The 27,962-nt window shown below is 49.3% G+C and overlaps 1 protein-coding gene across 8 annotated transcripts; it reads left to right on the top strand.

The window, feature by feature from the left end:
* Window positions 1–69: 69 nt before the first annotated feature.
* On the top strand, window positions 70–27,962 carry EZH1 (enhancer of zeste 1 polycomb repressive complex 2 subunit). 8 transcript variants are annotated; one of them, XR_014503969.1, is made up of 20 exons: window positions 70–193; window positions 4,125–4,245; window positions 4,659–4,787; window positions 6,888–7,007; window positions 8,957–9,077; window positions 9,599–9,772; window positions 10,403–10,505; window positions 11,717–11,880; window positions 13,252–13,343; window positions 15,001–15,178; window positions 16,708–16,904; window positions 17,022–17,113; window positions 18,506–18,546; window positions 19,149–19,274; window positions 19,430–19,608; window positions 21,461–21,556; window positions 22,497–22,649; window positions 22,856–22,936; window positions 24,270–24,354; window positions 24,455–27,962. XR_014503969.1 is itself a non-coding variant. In XM_083407686.1 (20 exons), the coding sequence occupies exons 1-20, from the start codon at window positions 183–185 to the stop codon at window positions 24,513–24,515; spliced, it is 2,253 nt and encodes a 750-aa protein (XP_083263812.1). In that variant the 5' UTR covers window positions 70–182; the 3' UTR covers window positions 24,516–27,962. The 8 variants fall into 8 exon arrangements, 6 of the variants coding, with proteins under 6 accessions (XP_083263812.1, XP_083263811.1, XP_083263809.1 ...); XM_083407686.1 differs by having other exon boundaries at window positions 22,568–22,649; XR_014503970.1 differs by having other exon boundaries at window positions 78–164.

Below are 27,962 nucleotides of genomic sequence, written 5' to 3'. Positions count from 1 at the left end.
CTCTACCCTTGAGAGTCTATGGGTCTCTGCGGCAAAGGGGGCGTGGCTTTGCGGGAAGAGGGCCGCGTCGGGGAGCCGGAGAGGAGGAAGCGGTGACGCGATTCCCCGCGCATGCGCGCATCGGAAGGCGGAGGAGGGGGGGGGTGTTTGCTTCTGTGGTCTCTGTAGGTCACCTGAGTGCGATGTCTGTGGAGTGAGTGACGGGGGGGCCTCGAGGGGGGGGCTCTGGGGGTGGGTTGAGGAATAAAAGGGGGGGGCCGCCACGCCTATGCAGTAAGGGTCTTTGAGGGAGGGGGGAAGCATTGGCAATTTGGGGTGCCATGGGGAGCCCCTTCCTCAGAAATGGCGGGGGAGGGTGTGGGGAAACGGTTTTCCGGGGTAGGAGGAGGCGGAGGGGAGAGGGACCCCCCCCTGAAAACATGTGTTGTGGCGGGGGGGGGTGCATGAAGGGGTGGGGGTAAGAGGGACATCTTCCCCTAAGGGGGTGCAAAAGGGAGTGGGGGTTGGGCTGGGGGGGTGTCATGGACCATCTTCCCATAAGGGGGTGCAAAAAGGGGTGGGGGTGTCAGGGACATCTTCCCATAAGGGGGTGCAAAAAGGGGTGGGGGTGTCAGGGACATCTTCCCATAAGGGGGTGCAAAAAGGGGTGGGGGTGTCAGGGACATTTTCCCATAAGGGGGTGCAAAAAGGGGTGGGGGTGTCAGGGACATCTTCCCATAAGGGGGTGCAAAAAGGGGTGGGGGTGTCAGGGACATTTTCCCATAAGGGGGTGCAAAAAGGGGTGAGGGGTGTCAGGGACATCTTCCCATAAGGGGGTGCAAAAAGGGGTGGGGGGTCAGGGACATCTTCCCATAAGGGGGTGCAAGAAGGGGTGGGGGTGTCAGGGACATTTTCCCATAAGGGGGTGCAAAAAGGGGTGGGGGTGTCAGGGACATCTTCCCATAAGGGGGTGCAAGAAGGGGTGGGGGTGTCAGGGACATCTTCCCATAAGGGGGTGCAAGAAGGGGTTGGGGTGTCAGGGACATTTTCCCATAAGGGGGTGCAAAAAGGGTTGAGGGGTGTCAGGGACATTTTCCCATAAGGGGGTGCAAGAAGGGGTTGGGGTGTCAGGGACATTTTCCCATAAGGGGGTGCAAAAAGGGTTGAGGGGTGTCAGGGACATCTTCCCATAAGGGGGTGCAAAAAGGGGTGGGGGTGTCAGGGACATCTTCCCATAAGGGGGTGCAAAAAGGGTTGAGGGGTGTCAGGGACATTTTTCCATAAGGGGGTGCAAAAAGGGTTGAGGGGTGTCAGGGACATCTTCCCATAAGGGGGTGCAAAAAGGGGTGGGGGTGTCAGGGACATTTTCCCATAAGGGGGTGCAAAAAGGGGTGGGGGTGTCAGGGACATTTTCCCATAAGGGGGTGCAAAAAGGGGTGGGGGTGTCAGGGACATCTTCCCATAAGGGGGTGCAAAAAGGGTTGAGGGGTGTCAGGGACATTTTCCCATAAGGGGGTGCAAAAAGGGGTGGGGGTGTCAGGGACATCTTCCCATAAGGGGGTGCAAGAAGGGGTGGGGGTGTCAGGGACATTTTCCCATAAGGGGGTGCAAAAAGGGGTGGGGGTGTCATGGACCATCTTCCCATAAGGGGGTGCAAAAAGGGTTGAGGGGTGTCAGGGACATTTTCCCATGAGGGGGTGCAAAAAGGGGTTGGGGTGTCAGGGACATCTTCCCATAAGGGGGTGCAAAAAGGGGTGGGGGTGTCAGGGACATTTTCCCATAAGGGGGTGCAAAAAGGGGTGGGGGTGTCAGGGACATTTTCCCATGAGGGGGTGCAAAAAGGGTTGAGGGGTGTCAGGGACATTTTCCCATAAGGGGGTGCAAAAAGGGGTTGGGGTGTCAGGGACATCTTCCCATAAGGGGGTGCATGAAGGGGTGGGGGTGTCAGGGACATTTCCCATAAGGGGGTCCAAAAAGGGGTGGGGGTGTCAGGGACATTTTCCCATAAGGGGGTGCAAAAAGGGTTGAGGGGTGTCAGGGACCTTTTCCCATAAGGGGGTGCAAGAAGGGGTTGGGGTGTCAGGGACATTTTCCCATAAGGGGGTGCATAAGGGTTGAGGGGTGTCAGGGACATTTTCCCATAAGGGGGTGCAAAAAGGGGTGGGGGTGTCAGGGACATTTTCCCATAAGGGGGTGCAAAAAGGGGTGGGGGTGTCAGGGACATTTCCCCATAAGGGGGTGCAAAAAGGGGTGGGGGTGTCAGGGACATCTTCCCATAAGGGGGTGCATGAAGGGGTGGGGGTGTCAGGGACATCTTCCCATAAGGGGGTGCATGAAGGGGTTGGGGTGTCAGGGACATCTTCCCATAAGGGGGTGCAAAAAGGGGTGGGGGTGTCAGGGACATTTTTCCATAAGGGGGTGCAAAAAGGGGTGGGGGTGTCAGGGACATTTTCCCATAAGGGGGTGCAAAAAGGGGTGGGGGTGTCAGGGACATTTTCCCATAAGGGGGTGCAAAAAGGGGTTGGGGTGTCAGGGACATCTTCCCATAAGGGGGTGCAAAAAGGGTTGAGGGGTGTCAGGGACATCTTCCCATAAGGGGGTGCAAAAAGGAGGTGGGGGTGGGGGGTTTCAGGACATCTTTCCATAAGGTGACAGGGTTTCATTGGGGCTGACCATTGTGGGGAGGGGGGGCCCTTTGCATCTCCCATGCCTGTGAATGCTCCCAAAGCTTTGCGCTTTTCAGCCTTCTCTCCCCCGCTTCCTGTGTGGAAAAAGAAATGGGCGTGAAAAGCTCGGATTTTTTTGTTTTTCTGTGGTGTGTTTCCTGGCTGCTGCGTGAGGAATTTGTGGGCAATAGGCGAAGCTTCTTTGCTTCTTCCTCCACCCCTTTATTTTCGACTCTTGTTCCTAGTGTTGATCTAGGCAGGTTTCTGTGCTTTCTGACGTAAATGGTGCTGATGGAAGCACCTGAAAATGCCCAGGTATGCGTATAACAGCCTTCCCAAAAGTGGTGCCCTCTAGGTATTTTGGACCAGCCCCAGCCAGCACGGTTGGAGAAAGCTGCTCCTCCGTTTTGTTGAATGAGGAGAGATGAAAGGGTCGTTTGCGTTTCCCCTATTCTTCCTAGTGAAAGAAAAAAGAAAAAGAGATTGTGGTTGGCTCTTCACTGGAGTAGAGAACTATGTCTAGATCTATAGCAGTTTCTGCCTGCTCTCTGCTGTGGCTTCTGCATTCTGAAGTCCTTGCCTCCCCAATTCATAGTTCAGCTGTGTGAGAAGGAAGAGTCATGCCAACCTCTTCAACTAGTTGTTAATCACAAGCACTCGTTGCCTTCAAAACTCTAATTATATCCTTTTGATTGCATCCTGAAATCCCCACATACTTCAGCCATTGCAGTTCTTAAGTTATTGCAGAAGTGTTGGTAGTGATGGTGCTGTATTAATTGAATTTCTAAGGGCCCATCCACCTTATGATTAGAGCCTTGCAACTGCACCAAACAAAAGCTGTTACTGGGTGCAGTTCAGCATCTTGAGAATGCAAGCTTTTATTATAAAGAGAGAGGACTCTGGTGTGAAGAGAAGCCAAAAAGCGGGAGCAATGTATAGTGAAATAACAAGAACCAGAGGTAATGCTGAGTGGAATATCAGCTGCTCAGAATTTCCTGCTTCCTTTGCCATAGGTTTCCTACTTTCCAGTAGAACAAGTAAATACAGTGGTGCCCTGCAAGACGAAAAACTCGCAAGACGAAAAACTCGCCAGACGAAAGAGTTTTCCGTTTTTTGAGTCGTTCCGCAAGACGAATTTCCCTATGGGCTTGCTTCGCAAGACGAAACGTCTTGCGAGTTCTTGCGAGTTTGTTTCCTTTTTCTTAAAGCCGCTAAGCCGTTAATAGCCGCTAAGCCGCTAATAGCCGTGCTTTGCAAGACGAAAAAACCGCAAGACGAAGAGACTCGCGGAACGGATTAATTTCGTCTTGCGAGGCACCACTGTATATCAATTTGCATGAATGATACAGAACAGAGAGCTGTAACTTTTCTTGAGAAAGATTTGTTGCCAATAGTACTAACAACAACAACTCTGGTTACATTTACTGTTCACATAGCTCATATGCTCCTTCTTGTCCCCCCCCCCCCCCCCCCGCCCAGGAACATGGAGATTCCAGCCGTACCAACGTCAAAATGCATCCATTACTGGAAAAGGAAGGTCAAGTCAGAATATATGCGCCTTAGGCAGCTCAAGAGACTGCAAGCGAACATGGGAGCCAAGGTAAAGAGCCATAAGGGGAATGACTGCCTTTCTTAAGATCTTAAAATTATTAACTAAGGAAAACCAGAACTCACTTATTAATATGTGAGAGAGCGAGGAGGTCTCCCAGTTGATAGAAAAGATATGGTGACATATTTGAGACCGAAGGCAAGCAGGTGTCATTACAGCCTGTTATGTGGGAGAGATTGCTCTCCGCTGAACCAGCATAAAAATTGTGTGGATTTCATCTTTGAAATTCTGCCAACCTGCATAAGATCGTTAATCATTCCTTTATCAGGGATGCAGGCTTAACAGCAACTTCCTGCTAGCTAAGTTCAAGCAGTCTCCATGGAGCACCTTCTTCCCCAGTGGCAAAAGGATTTGGAAAGTTCTTAAGGGCGAGGTTGGCAATCAAGCATCTTCTTTTTCTCTAGGCGCTGTTTGTGTCTAACTACGCAAAGGTTCAGGAGAAGATAAACATGCTGAACGAAGACTGGAAGAAGCTTAGAGTTCAACCTATTCAATCAATGAAGCTGGTTGGAGGGCATCCTTTTCTCAAACAGGTATGTTGAGGAGGCAGCTGTTGGGTTCTGTGGATGTGCCAGTCTGCCATGTTGTGACCCTCTGTGCCTCCTCCCCTAGGATTTGTATCCACACACCAAGATATCTCTACTTTTTTTGTGTTCTGCAATGCCATATTATAAAGCAGGGTTTGTGACCTTCCAGATGTTGGCTTCCAATCCTCATCAACCCTGACCATTGGCAGTGCTGACAGGAGCTGACCAACATCTGGAGGGCCACAGGTTTCACATCCCAGGTTTACAATTTATTCATAATGAATCTTTTTCAAAGTGCTTTTGAAAAGCTTAAGTAGTGTGGAATTGAATCATAGAATCATAGATTCATAGAATCATAGAATCATAGAGTTGGAAGAGACCACAAGGGCCATTGAGTCCAACCCCCTGCCAAGCAGGAAACACCATCAGAGCACTCCTGACATATGGTTGTCAAGCCTCTGCTTAAAGACCTCCAAAGAAGGAGACTCCACCACACTCCTTGGCAGCAAATCCCACTGTCGAACAGCTCTTACTGTCAGGAAGTTCTTCCTAATGTTAAGGTGGAATCTTCTTTCTTGTAGTTTGGGTCCATTGCTCCGTGTCCGCTTCTCTGGAGCAGCAGAAAACAACCTTTCTCCCTCCTCTATGTGACATCCTTTTATATATTTGAACATGGCTAGCATATCACCCCTTAACCTCCTCTTCTCCAGGCTAAACATGCCCAGCTCCCTTAGCCGTTCCTCATAGGCCAGCTCATGCAAAGTATTGTCCCATGGAGAATCCCAGTCTGAACTTTAAATAAAAAATGCTAACCTTTACAAAACCAGGCAAACATGCAGAAATGGGTTTGGATAGAATGGTTTGCTTTCAATAGTATAAAGGTTTTCCTGCTTAGTTGTACTCCAGTTCCCCCTCTGGCTAGTTGCAGTCCGTTCTGCTCAGCTGTACCCAGTGATGATGCGAAAGGAAGTTAAAAAGGTAAAGGTAAAGGTACCCCTGCCCATACGGGCCAGTCTTGACAGACTCTAGGGTTGTGCGCCCATCTCACTCAAGAGGCTGGGGGCCAGCGCTGTCCGGAGACACTTCCGGGTCACGTGGCCAGCGTGACGAAGCTGCTCTGGCGAGCCAGAGCCGCACACGGAAACGCCGTTTACCTTCCCGCTAGTAAGCGGTCCCTATTTACTTGCACCCGGAGGTGCTTTCGAACTGCTAGGTGGGCAGGCGCTGGGACCGAACAACGGGAGCGCACCCCGCCGCGGGGATTCGAACTGCCGACCTTTCGATCAGCAAGCCCTAGGCGCTGAGGCTTTTACCCACAGCGCCACCCGCATCCCAGTGAAAGGAAGTTACCACAGTCTCTTTGAGACCTAGAGGATGAAAAGAGGAATATTGTTTTTAGAATGCTGTTACCTCCTGCCATGTGCCCCTCATTCCTTGCCATTGTTCCATTTTGTGGAACAGATTTCTGTTAGAGAATAGAGGAGGTTGAACAAAACAACAGATGTCGAGAATTTCTGTTCAGCCTGCGTGGTTCTCTTATCCCTTCTTGCTAGAGACTTGCCTTTCTAGGACAGAGGTAGTGAGACTGTGCTTGTGAGTTGAGCAGGTTTAATATGAGTGAGGGCTTCTCCCCAGAATCATGTCTTGATGCCCTTCCAAGGAATACAAATAGGTGCATATTTAAGGGGTCTTGTTTTGGTCTCCGCATAGACACAACCATCTCTTGTACCACTGTTATGGCTTGGCAGCAGACAAGATCAAGCCCATTTTAATACTGCAGCACAATTCCAGGTCACAGCCCACCCTAGATTCCCACCTGAATGGAATTATCTTAATTTGTTGCCTGATTGAACGCAGAGGAATCATCAGCAGGGTCTTATAGGTCAAAAGAGAAGCACCAGCAGAGCCACACACAATGACTCCAGTACAGTATGTTGGTGTTTTTCAATGTTCTGGGAGATGGGCCTTGGCATTTAAGAACCAGCACCTTCAATTGGGTTGAGCAACCATTGAGAGTCAGTGGAGCTGAGGTGACCTTGGCATTGGATGACTGAATAAATTGCTACCTGTCAGCTGTGTAACATTTTTTTCCCCTCACCACTCCAGTGCACAGTCGAGAGCATTTTCCCCAGTCTGACCACCCAGACCTTGTTCATGCGGACTCTGAACACTGTGGCTTTGGTGCCTATCATGTATTCCTGGTCCCCACTTCAGCAGAATTTCATGGTAGGTGACCAGCTGCTACCATGCATACAGAATCCCTTGCTGCAAAAAACAGTTTTGCGTATGAACTTCTTACTTTGAGCAAATGTTCCTGATTCAGGCTTTAGTGTCTGGTTGGGGAAATGGAACTGCTTTGCATATTGCCCGGCTATATTGTGGGGGGTGCTGCAAGGGGTGGTATATCTCTCACACTCTGCCCCATGTGGGACTGAGGAGGTCCAGCGTGATTTGCAGAATAAAAAAAAAGTCCCATTAATGGTCTGCCAGTAGAAGCTTGCGTTCCCATGTGAGGCTGTTTCCCTGCCCACCTACAGAGAGGATTAGAGCAAGAAGATATAGATAAGGCATGCTAGCAGAGGTGCCTGGCTTCAGATCCCCACGTTATAAGAAACTTTTCAATCCGTTCACAAAAACCCAGGTACAGAGGCAGCAGGAAACAATCCCTGGGGGCAAGTATGAGTCTCTGAAGCTCTCGAGTGGCATGCCACTCCAGTTGTTGAGCCCCCTCCATTCTTTCCCCCTGTTGCCTTCTTGCATCTGGGTTGAGATGTGTCAGGGAACTGCCATCGGAGCAGGAGGAGGTGAGAGGGCTCCCGGACGATGGTGGAGAGGGTCCCAGTAGGAGGAGGGATAGCCCATACGCTGGGGAAGGAAATCAGCGTAACACCAGTGGAGAAGGGGAGGAGATAGAGGAAGCGGAGAGGTGTCTCCAGGACTCTTCGCAGGAGACAAGCAGGGAGGAGACTAGTGCTCCATTGCCCACCCCCACCTTGCGCAGAAAGCTTTCGCGCAGGCAACGGGGGAGGAGACTGGGCGTCAAGCAGCTTTTATGTTGGAAGCGGTTTAAGAAACGCCCACTGACGGATTCTGCCAGCGACTGAGGCAGCCACGGAATAGAGGGCTGTCTAGTCAGAAAGGGTTCAACCATGCAACCTAGCCAGGAGTAAAGGCTACTTACGCACAAGCAATCCCTAGAACCATAACAAGATGGTAAGGTTATAAAATGCCCACCACTCATCATCTAGCTGCACCTCTCAAGGCTGTCTCTTCTCTTTGCCTGATAGCCAAAAGAGTGAGTTGTGCACCTTGCAATGGTCGAGTGTGTGCTGGTGTATGGGGAAGTACTTTGTCTAGCTGTCTCCCCACCTCAAAACTATTTAATCCAGGAGACCAACAAATAGTTAGGGAGCAGAAATTCTGAAAATGCCCTGCGATTGGGTAGGATCAGAACCGTGCGCGCCACATCCTACAGAAGTGTTTCCCAAACTTGGGTCTCCAGCTGTTTCTGGACTACAGTTCCCATCATCCCTGACCGCTGGTCCAGTTAGCGAGGGATGATGGGAGTTGTAGTCCAAAAACAGGTGAGGACCCAAGTTTGGGAAACCCTGTTCTACCGGAAGGGATAAATCTCTAGCAGGTGTGCATGGCCTTGCCATCAGAGGGGGGCAGAGGGGAATACCACATTCAGGATCCCCCCTCCCACTGAGGAAGGAAGATCTGCTCTCTGGTGCTAAGAGAGGGGCTATAATAATAATAATAATAATAATAATAATAATAATAATAATAATGTCCTATGGCCAGGTCGGGGCGGGAAAGGTAAGGGACCAACTGCTTGATGCACTGAAGGTGGAAAAATGTCGCCTTGGCTGTTGCTGTAACTTGCGCCTCCATGGAAAGGGAGGCATCAACGATTACACCCAAACTCTTAACGGAAGGCAATGGCACTAATTGGGCCCCCGCAAGAGAAGGGAGTTGGTCCCTCATCCCCATGCCATCCCGACCTAGCCATAGGACCTCTGTCTTCGAAGGATTGAAGCAAGACCACCAAATGCAGCAAGACCACCAAATACCCCTCTGGGATCTCGTTAAGGTAGCCGTGCAATCTGCCATTTGCAGGCGCTCCTGGTGAGTGGACAAGGGAAAACCACCTGCTGTGTCTACTCCGTTTGCAGGTGGAGGATGAAACCGTTCTGTGCAACATCCCCTACATGGGGGACGAGGTGAAGGAGGAGGATGAAACCTTCATTGAGGAGCTCATTAACAACTATGACGGCAAAGTCCACGGAGAGGAAGGTAATGAGGGCAATAGTTTTCAAGAGGGATGTAAAAGGCCATGTGGTGGCGGCTGGTGGGCAGGAGGGGAGATTCCCTGAGTTCTTAGCATTTCAATTTTGGAAGAGTCTATCACCCTTACGGACACTACTCTGCTTGCACGTACAGTGGTACCTCTGGTTGCGAACGGGATCCGTTCCAGAGGCCCATTCGCAACATGAAAAGAGCGCAACCCGCAGCGGTGCGTCTGCGCATGCGCGGGTCGCGGTTCGCCACTTCTGCGCATGCGCGCGATACCATTTTGCACATCTGCGCATGCGCAAGTGGCGAAACTTGGAAGTAACCCTTTCCAGTACTTCTGGCTCTCCGCGGGACGTAACCTGAAAGAACGTAACATGAAACGGACATAACCAGAGGTACCACTGTACTGGATTTGTGTGTCATCGTCGACATTATCATCGTCGTTGTGAGGACAGAGAAGCTGCATCTTTTCCACGCTTGGGTATATGCCATCCCACCTTTCGCCCGATTCTCCCATCCAGAAATGCTCTCGACGTCCGTCCTGATCAGCGATGCTGTGTTCCTGGAGCTGGTGGATGCGCTCAATCAGTACTCTGAGGAGGAAGAGGAAGGCCACGATGCTGCGGAAGGCAAACAGGAAGCGGCGAAGGATGAGCTGCCTGTCACCCGGAAGAGGAAGTGGCTTTCCGTGGAAGGTAAACCAGTTACCCTCCCAGCATCACCCTCCCCCCTCCTATTACGGCACACCATGATGCTGTCAGAACCATACAAGCCTTGCTTGTTATACAGATCGGAGTCCATTTCTGCTAAAATTCACAGCTCTTGTATCACCCCAGAAAGGATGTCACCTTATGGAAGCCACCCCACGTAAGTTTCACTAAATTTGCTAGCATTTTTTGTCACTAGCAAGGCTGCTGCTATTGATCTGAGAAGGAGCAGGTTAAGGGCTGCTGCAAACACTCCACAATTCCTATGCGGAAGTTCCTTTTCTTGTAAGAACTAAATTTCAACGTACATGCAGATCAAGATGGCCGTAACGTGTGTATCTTTCTGCATGGGAAGCATTGAGTGGCTACCTGCACACTATGTACAATAATGTACAATGTAACAATGTAACCTGTTTGCTTTGTAGAATAAAATTAAGGGATTCCTCTATCTTACACTTGGCGTATTATCTAATGCTTGTATGAGCATCTGCTTTACTTTTATAGGGTTTTTTCTAACTCTGCTCTGGGCCACTCCTATCTTGGAAGACTATTTCCAGGAGGGGAATAAAGCGCTTTAATTCAGAAATCACCACCCTTCCCTCCTTCCCTGTGATGCAGGCAACAAGAAATGTCTGAAGAAGCACTTTCCAAACGACATGATCTTCACTGCTCTTTCGTCAATGTTCCCAGAGAACGGCTTTCCAGAGGACATGAAGGAGAGGTAGCCGCTTTTTATTCCTGACACAGTCTTCCGGCTTTTCTAGTCATGGGTTATAAGAGTAGGCTGAGTTATAAATTCCCAGGATCAGTAACTGGAATACAGTGGTACCTCGGGTTACATACGCTTCAGGTTACATATGCTTCAGGTTACAGACTCCGCTAACCCAGAAATAATACCTTGGGTTAAGAACTTTGCTTCAGGATGAGAACAGAAATCGTGCTCCAGCGGCGCGGCGGCAGCAGGAGGCCCCATTAGCTAAAGTGGTGCTTCAGGTTAAGAACAGTTTCAGGTTAAGAACGGACCTCCGAATTAAGTACGTAACCAGAGGTACCACTGTACATGGTTTGCACAGCTTAACTTGTGAGTTTCAGCCATTGCTTCACAGTGTAGGTAGAGATGCTCAGCTTAAATCAAGGTTTCCCCCTTAATTACTACAGTGGCCGCTCGGGTTGTGAAAGTGATCCATGCAGGATGCACGTTCACAACCCGCGTGTGCGCATGCGCGGGTTGCGATTCGGCGCTTCTGCACATGCACAAAGCACGATTTAGCGCTTCTGCGTATGCACGGCCACCGAAACCCGGAAGTAACCCATTCCGGTACTTTCGGATTTTGGCGGTCCGCAACCCAAAAAATGCAACCAGAAGCGGCTATAACTCCCTCCTGGTGTGTGTGCTGCCTTATTTTGGCCTCCCGCCACTGCAGTGTGAGACTTCGCCTCCTTGTTCAACGAACCTTTGAGCAAGATGCTCTGTAGGCCTATGCCCTGCCATGCACTTGGCTTCCTGTGTGCTAAAGTCTGGACCAGGTGGGCAGATCCTTGGGCACTGGGCAGCGGATGAATGTGGTTCCTAAAAGGAGCTGGATTAGACGGCTTCTTGGCTCTGCTCTGTGATCCCAGAATCTGCAGCGTAATGAAGATTGTGCAGATATTTTGAGCTCCCTTGAATGTGTTCGGTTGTATTCCTGGGCATAGTGCTTTGTGCTTGAGTAACACCCAAAGCGGCACCTGCCTCTTAGCAAGGAAACCCAGAAATGGCAGCTCATTCCCTTTAAAAAAAGAAGAATTTTAGAAAGCGGCAGGTGTTTTCAAGTCCGTCATCGATGCAAACTGTCCGTCCACCCAGCTGACTCTCAGCAATCCTCCTATCATTTGGAGCACCTTATCGAGTGCCTTCAAGTGACTTTTCTATCCACTTCACTCCCTCCGCAGATACAGAGAACTGACAAAAGAGTCTGACCCGAATGTGCTCCCTCCCCAATGCACGCCAAACATCGATGGACCGTGTGCCAAATCTGTTCAGCGTGAGCAGGCCCTGCACTCTTTCCACACACTCTTCTGCAGGCGCTGCTTCAAGTACGACTGTTTCCTCCATCGTAAGTTTCCGACACAATCCCCTGCCTCTCTCACCCCTGCCTTTTCTGTTCCAGCTTTCCAATTCAGGGAGAAGCAGTGGCTATTCCAAAGCGGTTGCATCCAAGTATTGGAGGTGGCCCAGATGCTCCCTATGACATGGGAAACGTTCCCTGAATCATAGAATCATAGTATCATAGAATCATAGAGTTGGAAGAGACCACAAGGGCCATCGAGTCCAACCCCCTGCCAAGCAGGAAACACCATCAGAGCACTCCTGACATATGGTTGTCAAGCCTCTGCTTAAAGACCTCCAAAGAAGGAGACTCCACCACACTCCTTGGCAGCAAATTCCACTGTCGAACAGCTCTTACTGTCAGGAAGTTCTTCCTAATGTTTAGGTGGAATCTTCTTTCTTGTAGTTTGGATCCATTGCTCCGTGTCCGCTTCTCTGGAGCAGCAGAAAACAACCTTTCTCCCTCCTCTATGTGACATCCTTTTATATATTTGAACATGGCTATCATATCCCCCCTTAACCTCCTCTTCTCCAGGCTAAACATGCCCAGCTCCCTTAGCCGTTCCTCATAAGGCATCGTTTCCAGGCCTTTGACCACTTTGATCTTAGCCAATCTTGTCTTGCCAGGTCCCTAGCAGGATCCAACTGCTCCTCTGTAAATGTATCCATACCCACCATTTGGAATGTGCCTCTGCAAAAAGTTGCCCTAGAGAAATTCCCTGCCTGACTGCTTATCCATTCACCCACCTGTCTACAGGTTTAACAAAATCTGTAAAACGCATGTCGTGATTACATACCATAATTCATTTGCAGGCGAGCATTTCAGTTAAAATTCCTATTGGTTAGCTCAGGGTTTCCCAAACTTGGGTCTCCATCTGTTTTTTGTTTTTTTGGACTACAGTTCCCATCGTCCCTGACCACTGGTCCTGCTAGCTAGGGATGATGGGAGTTGTAGTCCAAAAAAAACAGCTGGAGAACACAAGTTTGGGAAACCCTGGGCTAGCTCTTGCAATACTAATGGTAACCTCAGCCAGCCAGGCTCAATTTGGATTATTCATCCGTAATGAAACATTGCAAGATTAATTAGCAGCATGTGAAAGACACGAGCAATTCCTCAAGTTCTTTGGGAGGATAGATTTTCTTTCTTAAATGCCCCCTAATCCACCCCACTCTTGCATTCTTAAAGCTGGTGTGCTGGATATGGGTGGGGTTGTTACCAAGTTCTCTCAAACTTGTAATAGTAACTTTTATTATTTAATGCTGGGCTTGGGGTGCTCTCACAGGAAGGGGGAGGGTGGACTTCTGATGAGGATCAGAGCGACGGGTGATCTTGTCAGCTTCTCATTGTAACCCAGACAAAATGACTTCTGTCTTCTAGCTTTTCACGCTACTCCCAACGTTTACAAGCGGAAGAACAGAGAAACCAAAATTGAAATGGAGCCTTGCGGGCCAGAGTGCTTCCTGTGGTTGGTATGTTGGGTAGAGGTTACGTTAGGGTGCGAGAGAGATGTACACTTAGGAAGAAGATATTCTGTTCAGAACACTTAAAAGTGAAGAATTGGGGTGGTATATGTTGGAGCAAAGGGATGCGGGTGGCGCTGTGGGTTAAACCATAGAGCCTAGGACTTGCCGATCAGAAGGTCGGCGGTTTGAATCCCCGCGACGGGGTGAGCTCCCGTTGCTCGGTCCCTGCTCCTGCCAACCTAGCAGTTCAAAAGCACGTTAAAGTGCAAGTAGATAAATAGGTACCACTCCGGCGGGAAGGTAAACGGCGTTTCTGTGCGCTGCTCTGGTTCGCCAGAAGCAGCTTAGTCATGCTGGCCGCATGACCCGGAAGCTGTACGCCGGCTCCCTCGGCCAATAAAGGGAGATGAGTGCCGCAACCCCAGAGTCGGTCACGACTAGACCTAATGGTCAGGGGTCTCTTTACCTTTACCTTTATGTTGGAGCAAAAAAAAAGGGAGTGGAAATCTTTAGCACCTTTTAAGGCTAGCACATTTATTGAGCCATGCCTTTTCATGGTCCGCAATCCACTTATTAGATTTAGCGCTATCCGTTGTGTAAACCTTGAATGTATACAAGATAAGTGTAGCCATTCACAGCAGCAACAAGTGACGATAACACAGTCATCCTTGGTTTGTTGTGCCGGTTAACACCTGTAAGTGGGAAATGAAACCGTTGCCTCCATTCTGACCTGAATGAATAGGATCGAATTTCCTGATCAGTTCCAAGTAATGCCAGAGTCTCCCTTATTCTTTTGTTGAAGAATGGCAACTTGTAAGGCCAGCACCAGAATGTCTTGAGAGAGTGTTAAGTTCTCCAAGTGGTTTCCGAATGTTTGTTTTATTTACTTTTATTTAAAAGCTCTGTTCTTTAGCTACAAAAGGCTCACAGTGTGGCTTACAAAAATCACTAGTAAGCAAGCCCTTTTTATGTCAGATTGGCATCCATTGCCTGTTCTGTGTGTAGAATATAGACGCATTATTGGCAAATAATTGCTAATGGAAGAACATTTCAAATTCCAAGGAAAGAGGTGGATTTGCCCTGCCAGACCTTAAACTTTATTATGAGTCAGCACCTTTTTGCTGGCTGAAAGAATGGCTGCTTCTTGAAAACACAGACATTTTGGATTTAGAAGGTTTCAATAATGTATTTGGATGGCATGCATATTTGTGGTATGATAAGGTCAAAGTGCATAAAGAATTTAAAAATCATATTGTCAGGAAAGCATTGTTTAATGTCTGGATAAGGTATAAAGACCTACTTGAAAATAAAACCACAAGGTGGTTGTCACCGATGGAAGCGAAGGCTTTGAAAAAGCCCAATATGGAGGCCAAATGGCCGAAATATTGGGAAATTCTGGAAAAAGAGGGAGATAAATTGAAATTGCAGAGTTTTGAAAAACTAAAAAACAAATTCCCCACCCCCAGCACTCTGATACTGACCTGAAACCCACCGTTCTTCTTCAACAACAGAAACTGCAAAGGCAGGTGCTAGCCCGGTCCTGCTAGCAAGGGATGATGGGAGTTGTAGTCCAACAACAGCTGGAGGCCCAAATTTGAGATACGCAGCACTAGGGAATCCCCATGTCTCTGTATGGGCTCTTCTAATGAAGATTTGCTTATAGGAGGGAGCCAAGGAGTTTGCTGTGCTGCACAACCCGCGCTCCAAGTGCTCTGGACGACGTCGCCGCAGACATCTCACACTCAGTAACACTTCCAGCGCTTCCACCTCCACGGGCAACGAAGCAAAAGAAGGCGATAGCGACCGAGACACGGGCAATGACTGGGCCTCCAGTTCCTCTGGTACTTGACAGATCCTCTCATTGCCCTGTGGGAAGTGTGTGTGTGTGTGTGTGCGCGCGCGCACGCAGGAGTTGCGGAATCGTGGCCCCCAGCAGTTCCTGCTGAGCAAGGTCTTCCTGTGCTTCTCAGGGTTGCTAGTGAAACAGATCGAAGGAGATGCACAGCCTGCTGTTTTCTTTTTTTTTAAAAAAAAGATATTTATTGAAATTTCAACATATTACAAAAATAAAAACGAGTAAAAAGAAAAAGAAAATACAAAATGAAAACAGTTAAAAACAAATCAGTCTTTCCATATCTTATCTTTCATTCGCTTGTTTCCCTGACCTCCTCACACCTCCCTTTCTTGTATTCCAGTTCAGTTAGTTAATTCAGCAAATCCTTTCCCTCTTTGATTTTATCTTAATCTTTTAATATATTGTAGCTTTAGATTATCACCTGTTAACAGTCCATTTTTACATATTCCTTTATAACATTGCTGCTAAAAAACCACTTAACTTCAATCCAACATCATTCTAACATTCATTAATTTTGCAATATTTCTGTAAATAGTCTTTAAATTTCTTCCAATCTTCTTCCACCGACTCTTCTCCCTTGTCTCGGACCAGACCAGACCGGCAGAATCCGAGACCAGACCGAGCACAGCCTGCTGTTTTCAAGGCAGAGTTCCTCCAGAATTTACCGTATTTTTCGCTCCGTAAGATGTACCTGACCATAAGATGCACCTGGTTTTTAGAGGGGGAATGCAAGGAAAAAAATATTCTTTAAAGGGAGCGCTGAACAGAGCCTGTATGCATCCCAGGCTCTGCTCAGCGCTCCCTTTCACGAGCCGCGTGGAGCGTGTGTGTGGCGCTTGCAGGCTTTTCCCCGAGGAGGGAGAAGGGCAGCCCGTCACTGACTCCGCGTGGCTCTTTAAAGAGAGCACAGCTCTTGGGGGCTTTTCTGGGAGGTGGGGAAAGGGACAGAGCCACGCACTCTGTCCCTTCCCCTACCTCCCGCAAGAGCCGCATGCTATCCCATAAGCCAGGACAGCAAGCGGGATCGCTGTGCAGCGATCCCTCTTGCTGTCCTGGCTTATGGGATAGCCGCGCACAGCCTCTCCCGGGCAGCAGGATGAAGGCTTCCCCAAGAGCCATGCTCTCTTTAAAGAGCCGCGGCTGCCCTTCTCCCTCCTCAGAGAAAAGCCCCCAAGAGCTCCACGCGGCTCTTTAAAGGGAGCGCTGAGCAGAGCCTCCCGCCTGCATTCGCTCCCAAAGTCGCACACACATTTCCCCTTACTTTTTAGGAGGGGGAAAATGCGTCTTATAGAGCGAAAAATATGGTACTTCCAAACAGAGCTTAATCCCAGAACCTGCTTTCTGCGTCCAGGTTCAAGCCTGGAGTGGGGTTAGAGATAAAAGCATCTGATAAAGGCCTACTTTTTTTTTTTTGAGGATTGTCCCGTGGCAAAAGGGACCAGTAGCTCCTTTGCAGCTTGCTTTTTTAGGCGGATTCTCTTCCAACCTTTTGTGTTTGTTCTCCTGTTGCTCTAGAGGCAAACTCACGTTGCCAGACCCCAACCAAGCCGAAGCTGAGCCCTGCCTCTTCGCAGCCCTTCGTGGCTGACATGCCGCTGGAGCCCGTCGAGTGGACCGGAGCCGAGGAATCCCTCTTCCGTGTCTTTCACGGGACTTATTTCAACAACTTCTGCTCAATCGCTCGGCTCCTGGGAACCAAGACCTGCAAGCAGGTATGGTGGACCTCTGGGTGGCTCGGAAGACCAGACCGGCGGCAGCACCAGGCATCGCATGTGCAAAGTTCCTGACGTTGAGAGTCCTTTGAATGAGCTGCATTTCTTTCCTGGCAGGTCTTCCAGTTTGCAGTAAAGGAGTCCTTGATCATGAAGCTGCCCATGAATGAGCTCTTGAATCCTTCCCAAAAAAAGAAGAGGAAGCACAGGTATGTGGCCAGGACAGCCTGTCCAGTAGGAGGCTGACGAGGAAATCCCACGTAAAAATAGTTCTGTTGGGCTACAGAATACAGTAGTGCCTCGCAAGACGAAAAGAATCCGTTCCGTGAGTCTCTTCGTCTTGCGGTTTTTTTCATCTTGCGAAGCAAGCCCATTAGCGGATTAGCGGTTTAGCGGCTATTAGCGGCTATTAAAGGCTTAAGGGATTAGCGGATTAGCTGCTAAAAGGCTATTAGCGGCTATTAAAGGCTTAAGGGATTAGCGGATTAGCTGCTAAAAGGCTATTAGCGACTTAGATTAGCTGATAAGCGGCTTAGATCAGCTGTTAAGCGGCTTAGCGAACAGCTGTTAAGCGGCTTAGGGGCTTGGGAAAAAGGGGGGGGAGTGGAAAAACCCCCAGGAATCGCAAGGCATTTTCGTCTTGCGAAGCAAGCCCATAGCAAATTCGTCCTGCGAAGCACCTCCAAAACGGAAAACCCTTTCGTCTAGCGGGTTTTCCATCTTGCGAGGCATTCGTCTTGCGGGGCACCACTGTATAGTTGCCCCTTGATGAAGCCTATGGCGGGGCAGGGATTGCCAAGGACAAATGAATCCCTAGCTGTTGTTTCTGCTTTTGCACACATATTGAGGAAAGGGGTCAAAGATCTAAGATGTGGCTGCTTCATGCCCATTCCCCTCTCTGAGTGTTGTTTGGCTGGAAAGCCCCCTGCCGCCCATATTGCTGTTCCCCCAGCTCCCAGTTCCTCTGGGAAGGATGTGGCAGGGAAGATCAGGATAGAAGCTACTGAGCCCTGGGGATTCAGCATGGTGTATCGTCAGGATTAAAACTGGGTGTGGCGATCACACAGGGTCCCTGGACGTTTCACCGTCTATTGATCCCTGTGCCACCACTTTATTTCCCGCTGCCACCACCCAGGCCCTACCTGGTACAATACTGAGTCCAGTTAAATTGGAACATAAACTTTTGTTTATTTATTGCAGTTTAACAAGCGTGTGGTTTCATAAACGGTATCAGTCAATTACATTCACGGGGTGCCTATCCAGACCTATAACTTCCGCTACCTGCTCTCACTCACTAAACCACCTCTCTGATATTTACTTGTCTGCCTAGCCCCTAACTGTTCCTGACTCAGACTATTTTGTTACATTAACTCAACCTACCCAGAACTCTAGCCCAATTCACTCCCACTCCAACCAACATCCCAATGAACACCACCCTTTGCCCCTCCCAGAGCTGGTTTTATAGTCCCTCTGACTCCACCCCCCTGGGTTCTGATAGGGTAACTTGTTTAACTATTTCACCTCCAGCACTCATATGGTAACATCACACTGGGGCATTTTTTTCTCTCTCCTCTCTCCCTCTGCCCCTGTCTCCAACAAAGGCTCTGGGCTGCTCACTGTCGGAAGATCCAACTTAAAAAAGGTACTGTGCATTCTCCCCCAACAATGTCCCCGGGTGATTTTCTGCCCAACTGGAAATTTGGGGGGGGGGTCGGGTCCAGAATGTCAACAGGCACCCGGTTTTGCCATGCCTGTAGTCTTTCCTGTTTGAATCTCGAACAGAATCCCCTGGTCGCTTCCCCTAAGGCAGCGCCATTCAAGTCAGAGCAGGTATTCCCTCATTGCCCTTAGTGTTCTTTAAAGAAAAACCCCTAACGGGGAAGCTATGCTTGCCAAGGTCTCAAAAGGGTAGCCCAGTGGCGTAGCGTGGGGGGTGCAGGGGGGGCCGGCCGCACCGGGCGCAACATCTGGGGGGGCGCGCTCACACTCGCAGCTCTCTGCCCCTACCTGGCTCACTCACTCTAGGGGGCGCAAATTACTTGCCTTGCCCCGGGTGCTGACAACCCACGCTACACCACTGGGGTAGCCTCTTGTCATTCAAGCCCTATTCTAGCACTAGGTGAAGCTGAGCGTGGCCCTCTGCGTGTGGAGCACACTGTCTGTTGGGGGTCTCCTGTCTGTCTGACCCTCAAACTTCTACGGGGCTCAGCTCACAGCTCCCCCCCCCCCTTTCTCTTTGTGCAGACAGCTCCTCCACTCAGGTGTACCAGTACCAGCCCTGCGACCACCCGGACCACCCTTGCGACAGCTCCTGCCCTTGCATCATGACCCAGAATTTCTGCGAGAAGTTTTGCCAGTGCAATCCCGACTGTAAGGGGCGAGGCGCTAGGCGGGGCTTGAAAATCCTGGCGCGTGGCGTTCCAGGAAGAGCGGGCAGGCACCCGACCTCACGTGGGTTTGTTTTCCGTCTTTCTCGTGGCGCACGAGTCCCTTTGAAATGTGTCTCTGTTGTTTTCTCCCGCAAGGCCAGAACCGTTTCCCAGGCTGCCGGTGCAAAACGCAGTGCAACACCAAGCAGTGCCCGTGCTACCTGGCGGTCCGAGAGTGTGACCCGGACCTCTGCCTGACCTGCGGCGCCTCGGAGCACTGGGAATCCAAGGTGGTCTCCTGCAAGAACTGCAGCATCCAGCGGGGTCTTAAGAAGGTATATCTCTGTTCAGAGAGTGGGGAGGAGAGAGAAGGTTAGTCGAGATTGCATGCTGTGGGTTGGTGTGGATATTTGATGTGGATATTTGAATTTGCTGTGGAAGGGGTGGGGGCGGAATGGAGAAAGCCTGCATAAAAGTTCTGTGCAACTGATCTATTTTGCATAACTAATTTTGCTTCCACTAGCCATGGGCAGGAGCAAGAAGTAATGACCAATGCTCAACCCCAAGTATTTCTCATTATTTCTCGCTCCTCCCCATCGCTAGCAGAAGCAAACTGAGCTATGCAGAATACATCAGTTGCACAGACTGATGTGTTTTGCGTAACTCGTTTGCTTCCGCTAGCCACGGGGAGGAGCAAGCGGAAGCAAACAGGCCACTGTAAACACTTCAACTCTTTGGCGCGTCTTAAATAGCTCTTGTAATGTTACATAGACTTCGGATACGATGGAGGAATGGAAAAACAGGAGGATTTATAATAATGCAGCTGGAAAAGTTAACCAAAGAACCCACAGAAGGGAGGAGGGAAGTCTTGAGATTCGGAGGAATCCTGTGTAATTCGTATTATTTGCGGTTTTGAGCGTGAATGAATTTGTAAAAACCACTTGAAACGGAAGAAGAGAAATGCTCAACCCCAACGCCATTCTTTATTGGGAATGCTAAGTAAGTTTCCCAGCTTCGATAAGCGTTGCTGGCCTTATTTCCACAGCCGTAAGGGCTAAGCAGCTTGCTTTTCCGAAGGGGATCCTCTGAGCATTGCTGCTCCAGGCGCAGAGCACCAACGGATTGGGAGCTTTGTGTTAGAGCAGGCTTCCTCAACCCTTTTTTAAAAAAAAATAATATTTATTAGTTTTCCAAAAAACACAAAGTTACAAAAACAAAGAGTCAAATGCAACAAGGTAAAAAAGGAAAAAGAAACAAAAACCAAAATATACACAATGCAAAAACCCACACCCTTCCCACCAGCACACACACAAAAAAAGAAGGAAAATCAAAAAGGCAAAAAACATTCAAAAAAAAAAAAGATAAATCTCCATCCTTCAACATCTATTTTTCAATAACTTATTTCCTTGGCCTCCTCCCACCTCCCCTTCTGTATTCCGGTTATTAATCAGGTCAGCAAATTCTTTCCATCTTTTACTGCTTACTCACTTATTTACCTTAATCCATTTATATCTTATTCTCTTATCAACATCACAATTTAAGTAAGCATCTAACAAAAAATTGTCTAAACTCCAATTCCCTAGTTAAAAAGAAGAAGGGGAAAAAAATAAAAGAAAGTAAAAAACCTTAAATCTTATACTTTTAAATCATATACCTTTGTATCTTAATATCTTATATCTTTATGTTGTTTCCCACTAAAGCCAAATAAAATCATTCCACCATCTCCCAATTATTCTTAATCATACCATATTATATAAATACTATTTTTTAAAAAAAATTCCCAATTTTCCCCACCATCTCATCCCCCTGGTATCGGGTACTGCCAGTCTTTTTTACCAGTTTTATCAGTCTTTTCTGTCAAAATTAATTCCCTATCCCGGTTCCCTCAACCCTGGCCCTCCAAATGTTTTGAGACTACAGTTCCCATCGTCCCTGCTAGTCCGAAACATCTGGAGGGCCGAGGTTGGGGAAGCCTGCGTTAGAGCATCAACTGATTGGGGGTCTTTGAAGGACAGGCATCTTCCAGAAGGGATGTGGGTAGTGGATAACAGATGTCTTGAAGGGGGCCTGGAGTACCTATTTGGTCCCTCCCAGCCCTCTGAGTCCCTGGGCCAGTGTGGTCTGCCGCCGCTTTCCCAGGGACCCGGCAGGGCAGGCTGAGGCACCTTCCATCTCTCCTCCTCTTAGCACCTGCTGCTCGCCCCATCGGATGTTGCCGGGTGGGGAACCTTCATCAAGGAGGCGGTGCAGAAGAATGAATTTATCTCTGAGTACTGCGGGGAGGTGAGTTGGGAGGCAGGATGTGGCATGGGAGCTCCAAATTCCTCTCTGGCGCGGCCTTCCTATGCTCTGTTGGTGGTGGAGGGGGTGGGGCAGCAAGTCAAAGATTTCTTGGCATCCCACCTCCATGATCTCGTAAGGCGGGACTTCGTGGAGGAAGCGCAGCTTTCTGTGGTCAGGTGTGGCGTTGGATGGGAAGCCTGTGCAACTGTCAAATCCTTCCCCAAACTGCGTTTTGTGGCTAGCTCTGGTTTTGCCGTCCCGCCGTAGCCCAAAGGCTAAGATGAGGCAGCTGGAAATTGCCTACCGTTGGATTTTGGGGGCCCTTCCGGGGTCAGCAGTCCTTCTAAGTAATGGCACCTGGGGCTTGAAGATCCAGGCAGACAGCCTCTGCGTTTCTGATCATTTGTGGCCAGCTGACATGGGCTGTGGTTGGGGTAAACTTTCTAGTCAGTCACGATGCTATTCTCTCGAACTCTTAGGGGAGGGGGGATATTGTCGCGCATAGCCAGTGGTCTTTGCCGTTCTACGGGAAAGTGAGGCTGAGCTAGGGTTAGGTGCTGTCTTCTTCTCCATGACTATACAGTGGTACCTTGGAAGTCGAACGGAATCCTTTTGACTTCCAAAACGTTTGGGAACCAAGGCGCGGCTTCCGATTGGCCGCAGGAAGCTCCTGCAGCCAATCGGAAGCCGCGTCAGACGTTCAGGTTCCAAAGAACGTTCGCAAACCGGAACACTCACTTGCGGCGTATGGGAGCCAAAACGTTTGACTCACAAGGCGTTCGGGATTCAAGGTACGGCTGTATTATCTCCCCCGCTGTGCTGTTTCTTGCAGGGAATGTATGCTGGTCTTTTTCCGCTTTGGGGGGCTCTTGTCTGCCCGATCTAGGGGTTCTTTGAGGGAGGTTGATCCCTGTAACAACCCTATCTGCTTGCTTGACAGGATCTGACTTGGTCTCCTTTTGCCCACTCACTGGCTTTTATCTATTGTCCTTCCTTCCTTGCTTGCTTCAGCTCATCTCTCAAGATGAGGCTGACCGACGTGGGAAGGTCTATGACAAGTACATGTCCAGCTTCCTCTTCAACCTCAATAACGGTAACTGACCGCGTCGGATCAGGGACACAACCCTGAGTAACGGAAGGGGAAGGGGGGAAGCAGTTCGCATGGTAGTGGCAATGGAGGAACCCCTCTCCCCAAAAATCCAGCCCCTCTGCTTAGTTTGGAGAGAGGCAGTTCAGCTTTTTCAACAGGGCCCAGTAGGGTCTGTGGTCTCTTTAGCTCTGCTTTTCTTCCCCGGACAGATTTCGTTGTTGACGCCACCCGGAAAGGCAACAAAATCCGGTTTGCAAACCACTCTGTCAACCCCAACTGTTACGCCAAAGGTAAGATGGGTGGGCTCAGCGACTGTTCTGTGGGAGCAGAATAGCCCCTCGGTGTCTTTCTCACCCCCCCCCCACCCCCATAAATAAATAAAGCAGACATGGTAGGGAATGCTTTTTTAAATAATCAGGTCAGATAAAGAGGACCACAGCAAAGCGGTTCTGTAGTCAAAACCCCCAGAAATGTGGCTGCAGGTTTTTGAAAGTAGAAATCTTTGGTAGAATCGGTTTTCCTGGAAGGGGAGGTTTTGAGCAGTAATAATAATAATAATAATAATAATAATAATAATATTTATTTATACCCTGCCCTACACGGGCTCAGGGCGGCTAACAACAAATTTAAAACACTTAATTATAAAAGCAACATAAAATACACTATAAAAACATGAATAACAATAAAATTTAAAAATCAATTTAGGGGAAATAAGCATTAGATAATCCCCAGGGCTAGCTGGCTGAATTGGTCCTACTTGGGCCAGCGAGGAGGCCAGGGGAGAATTAGCTGTGGGGTCTCAGAGAGGGGGTGATTTTCATAAAAGGGGAGGGGGAGGGAAGGGAAGGGAAATAAAAGATCAGGCTGAATTCAAATTAAAGGCCAGGTGGAATAGCTCTCTCTTACAGGCCCGACGGAAGGAGGTTAAATCCTGAAGGGCCCTAGTCTCATGGGACAGAGCATTCCACCAGGTCAGAGCCATCACTGAAAAGGCCCTGGCGGAGGATAGTCTGAGTTCCTTAGGGCCCGGGACCTCTAAACTATGGTTCTTCATGGACCTTAAGGTCCTCTTTGGGGCATTCCAGGAGAGGTGGTCCCATAGATACGAAGGCCCTATCAGGGGTTCTGGGAAAAAAGGGAGTAACATCCTGCAGCTGTGGGGGAGAAACAAGAAGCTTAGATGAGATGAAGGCTCAGTGTCTGAAAGCCCTAATTCAGATACTGCTGGAAGCCAGACTCACTGCACTGAGTGCCTCTTGCAAAATCCAGAATGGCAAAAAGAGAATGACTGTCTAATGGATTTAAGAAATAGATCCTAGCATTTAATAAAAGCTTTTGGGTTTCTAGTCCTCATAAATAAAATGAGGGGAGGGGGGAGGTTTGGATTAACCAGTTACTGTTGTCTATGCCAGTTTGATGCTTATGTGCAAAAGTAGATTCTGGCTGTGAAGATACCATCTGGAACCTTCTTCCCAAGTTTTGCTGTGAACTCGGGACCACGTATGTGGATGGTTGGTGGGCGGCCGGGACCCTGAGGAGCTGGTGGGGGAGGGAGGGAGGAGCGATTGTCCTACATTGATGTGGCCGAGCAACTGACGCACTCTCTCTCATGCTCTGACTCAGTGGTGATGGTGAACGGGGACCACCGCATTGGGATCTTTGCCAAGAGAGCAATCCAGGCCGGTGAAGAGCTCTTTTTTGATTACAGGTGAGAGTGCGTGCGGCAGGGAAGGCGTGCAAGCTTTTTAGCTCCGGGAGGTGCTGAGAAGTTGCGGAGGAAAGTCCACGTTGCTTTCTCTTCTCCGCAGGTACAGCCAGGCAGACGCGCTCAAATACGTTGGCATAGAAAGAGAAGGCGAAATAATCTAGCCGCGCTCCCAGCAAGCATTGCCGCACCCTCTCCATGCTGCTTCCCTTGTTGCTATGTGTGTCGTGAGCGCTTCATTCCATCCAGATCCCTCTTCAGAGAAGGAAAGAAGGAGCAGGAGAGGCCCACAAACAACCTACAGAAGTGAGATTCTGACTTCCAAGACCTGAGCTGGGGAGCACTTCTCAATTACCGTCGGAGGAAAATCCAGAGGTGCTGAAAAGGCGTTTTGAGCCCTGCCCCGTGCAGAATGAGCCTGGGGTTGGGACGCTGGGCTTTGTGGGCTCTGTTGGTCTTTTGCGGGGAAGCCTGGTTTGAGCTGAACGAAGTATTATTTTCCTCTAGCTGCCTCCTCCCTTCTCTGATAGGCAAGAGCAACACAAGCGAGAACCCCACCTGCAGGGAAGGATGAGCCGTGAAGTGCTAAGCACAGGAGGTCATTGGAGCAAGGAATTTGTATAGGCTAAGGAGCTGTGGATAAAAGCAATGGGCACATAGAGATGTGGGCAGAAAGGTGAGGAGGAGTGTTTGGGGCAGGTAAAGTGGGTCAGTAAGATGGGGCAGAGGGTTGTAGGAGGCGTCAGGGCATGGGAGACGGGGCGCAGACGCCATCGGCTCTGGTTTGGGTCTCCCATGGTGGTGATTTGACTCCTTCTGTTGGTTGCATTAGGGCGTAACGGGGCTTCTCCTCCCTGGCCATAATCGGGTCTCTTCTATCCCGTCAGTATGTGGTAGATATTGGGAGATGGGAAGTACAAAGCGTTCTCGGAGTCTAGAGGAAGCCCCGGTTGTTTTCAGTCCTCTTGGTCTGAACCAAGAGTCCCTGCCGGTAGCGACAAAGCGACTGCGCAGAATGGTGCTGCCCAAGACCCGCTGTTTTTGAGAAATGACTCTGTGGCTGCAATCCTGCAGGATTAATTCCCCCAGAGTCTCGTGAGCAATTCTCCCGTCGCCTCTGAAGCAAGGAAGTTGCTTATTCATCATCTGTCCTCTCCCAGCAGAATCTCAGGCCCTGCAGCGCTGGCAACACTCCTCCTCACTTGCTGAGTTCACGTTTTTTGGTCAGACTCTACCCCTTTAAGCTTTTTAAAATAAATGAATGAATAAATAAATAAATCAGCACCTTTGAAGCTGCAGGAGGTTTCATGCAAGGGATGTTTGGGCGTATGTGTCCCAGCTAGAATGAAACCTTACGAAATGCTGTTTCAGGGATGGTGTCGGGACTACAACTCCCATCTGCCCCTGCCAGTGTGGCCAGGGGTGATGGGATGTGTAGTCTGTTCCTGACCAAATTCCTCTGTCTCAGAAATCAGGATTTCCCCCCGCCTATCGATGTACAAAAGAAACAAGTTAGCATGCACTTTAGAATAATTTGCTCCACCAAGGGTAGGCCGCGGAGAGCTGGGCTCTCCGTGAGCTGCCGAGGGTGGAAAGCTGAGTTGATGGCGTGAATTACTGTAAGGACTGGATCCTCATCAGCTCCGGCAGTAATAATAGCCAGCTTTTCCTGCTGTTGAGGTTATTTGCAGGCACCAGCAGAAGACGAGATGTTCTTCTCAAAGTTTGGCATAGCAGCTGCTGCGTGAGACAGCCTTGTCCATTTAGAGGTGGCGAAAGAAGTTTTACACTATGGAGCTGGGTTTCGTATTAGTAGTACGCAGAGCTTTTGAATTCTACAGAATTATCTCCTGGAGCATCAGGGAGCGGTTTCTTACTACCGGCAAAGAGCAACATTTAGGCCTAGTCTGAAGGATTTTCAGCCATTTCAGATCAAGAGAGCTGCCTAATTGTAGAAGCTTCTGCATTTATCCCAATTAGAACACTCTTTGAAAGGGTTCGTTGGCCAAATCCCTTCCCCTGCCTGTCCCTTGGCCTACATTTGGCATGTAGAGTCATACCATGGATAGTGTCTAAACATGCGTAGAGTGCGTTTTCTCCTGTATAGCTATGACCTTCCCTCTGTCATCTGGGATCAGGGCTTTCCAGGCAGTGGGTCTGCGATTGCTGGGCAGCCTAGACTTCCCAAATCTTTCTTGGAAATTAATCACAGAAAGAACTAAGCAGCAGTGATGGCGCCCCTTTCCCTGTTGCTCATCTTTCCCCAGCACCTGAATACTTGTGGGCGTGGGGAAACAAGGACATCTATCACACACATAGTCGCTCATACACTCTGTCAAACCATTTTTCTCTGCTTCCCAACACAGATATTGATTCTGTGGTGAGAAAAGGAGATCCAGTAGTTGCCAGTTTGCAGTCCTCCTCCTCTCCCTGGCTGTCGCTCATACAGGGCCCTCCACAGCAGCCCTTACCTGTAAAAATGCGAAGAAACAGACTAGTCCAATTGTGATGGGAGCTTTCTAGGGCAGCAGCCTGATTCTGAGGCTGCGCGCTGGATGCCGAAGTTAATAAAAGAACTCCCACTCTTTGATGCATTAAATCAGGGTTTCCCAAGCTTGGGTCTCCAGCTGTTTTTTGGACTACAACTCCCATCATCCCTAGCTAGCAGGACCAGCGGTCAGGGATGATGGGAATTGTAGTTCCAAAAGCAGCTGGAGGGCCAAGTTCAGGAAACAGTGCATTAAATGCTGCCTAAAGCCATGAAGGAGGCTAATGTTCAGATTGCTATCGGCATAGCAGCAAGTCATTTTTGGTAGCAGGGAAGGTGGAACTGGAGTGTGAGATTAGCTATGGGGTTGTAGCTAAATAAAATAGATGCAAATGCACTTTCCCCCCTCAGCTACCTCTGCACCCAACTTTAGATTAAGGAGAATATGGTTCCTGGGGCAGACTGCAGTGGGAAGGTCTGCAAATCTCTGATTTGACCAATGGCTTGATGTGCCAAACTGAGCTGCTGCCTTTCTGAAAGGAGCTATCCAGTGCTGAACCAGGCACTGTCTTAAGGTGATGCAAGTTTTAATACTTTGCTAGGGGCTGGCTGGGCCTATCGTAATAGGCGCTTCATCTGCTCATCTCCGTTGCAAAAGTACCTTAACCCATAAAAAGGCATTGTTTGTGCAGCTGTTTGGGTGTTTGGCCCTCACATCCATAGTGCATTCTGTTCCCTCTTATAATGCAAGCCTGTATCGCTTGACACTTTTGAGGCACGGCGCAGAGGTTGGCCGGGGCAGAGGCCTCCAGTCCCCGCCCAGAACATTTACAGAGTGGTAACGAGAGCAGGTTTAGCATGCAGCATTGTGGACTTGTATGCTTACTTCCACCCCCCACCCCACAACACACACCAAAAGGAAGTTCAATGGAACTGCTCTTGTGTTGGAGAAATGGGGGGGGGGGGGAGAGCAATTTCTCTCAAAGCCACTCTTGTCTCGGCCTCTTCCTCCCAACTCCTCTGGCTGCTTGTGTCTCTGTGCTTTGCTGCTGGCAACTTATGTGCACTTTATATATTATGGCTTGTAAGAGTTTTGTCTTAATAAAGTTGTAGTGACTGCTGA

This window comes from Podarcis tiliguerta (assembly GCF_965153285.1).
Source record: "Podarcis tiliguerta genome assembly, chromosome: 13".
NCBI lineage: Eukaryota > Metazoa > Chordata > Lepidosauria > Squamata > Lacertidae > Podarcis > Podarcis tiliguerta.
This window is presented reverse-complemented; position numbering and strand designations above follow the sequence as displayed.

What these genes read in the sequence shown, in the direction of transcription:
- EZH1 (XM_083407683.1), top strand. Translation starts at nt 112, where the DNA reads ATGCGCGCATCGGAAGGCGGAGGAGGGGGGGGGTGTTTGCTTCTGTGG. An exon ending in GGCATCCTTTTCTCAAACAG is followed by an intron (nt 4,788 to 6,887) that starts GTATGTTGAGGA and finishes TCACCACTCCAG; the next exon opens with TGCACAGTCGAGAGCATTTT. An exon ending in TCCAGCGGGGTCTTAAGAAG is followed by an intron (nt 19,609 to 21,460) that starts GTATATCTCTGT and finishes TCCTCCTCTTAG; the next exon opens with CACCTGCTGCTCGCCCCATC.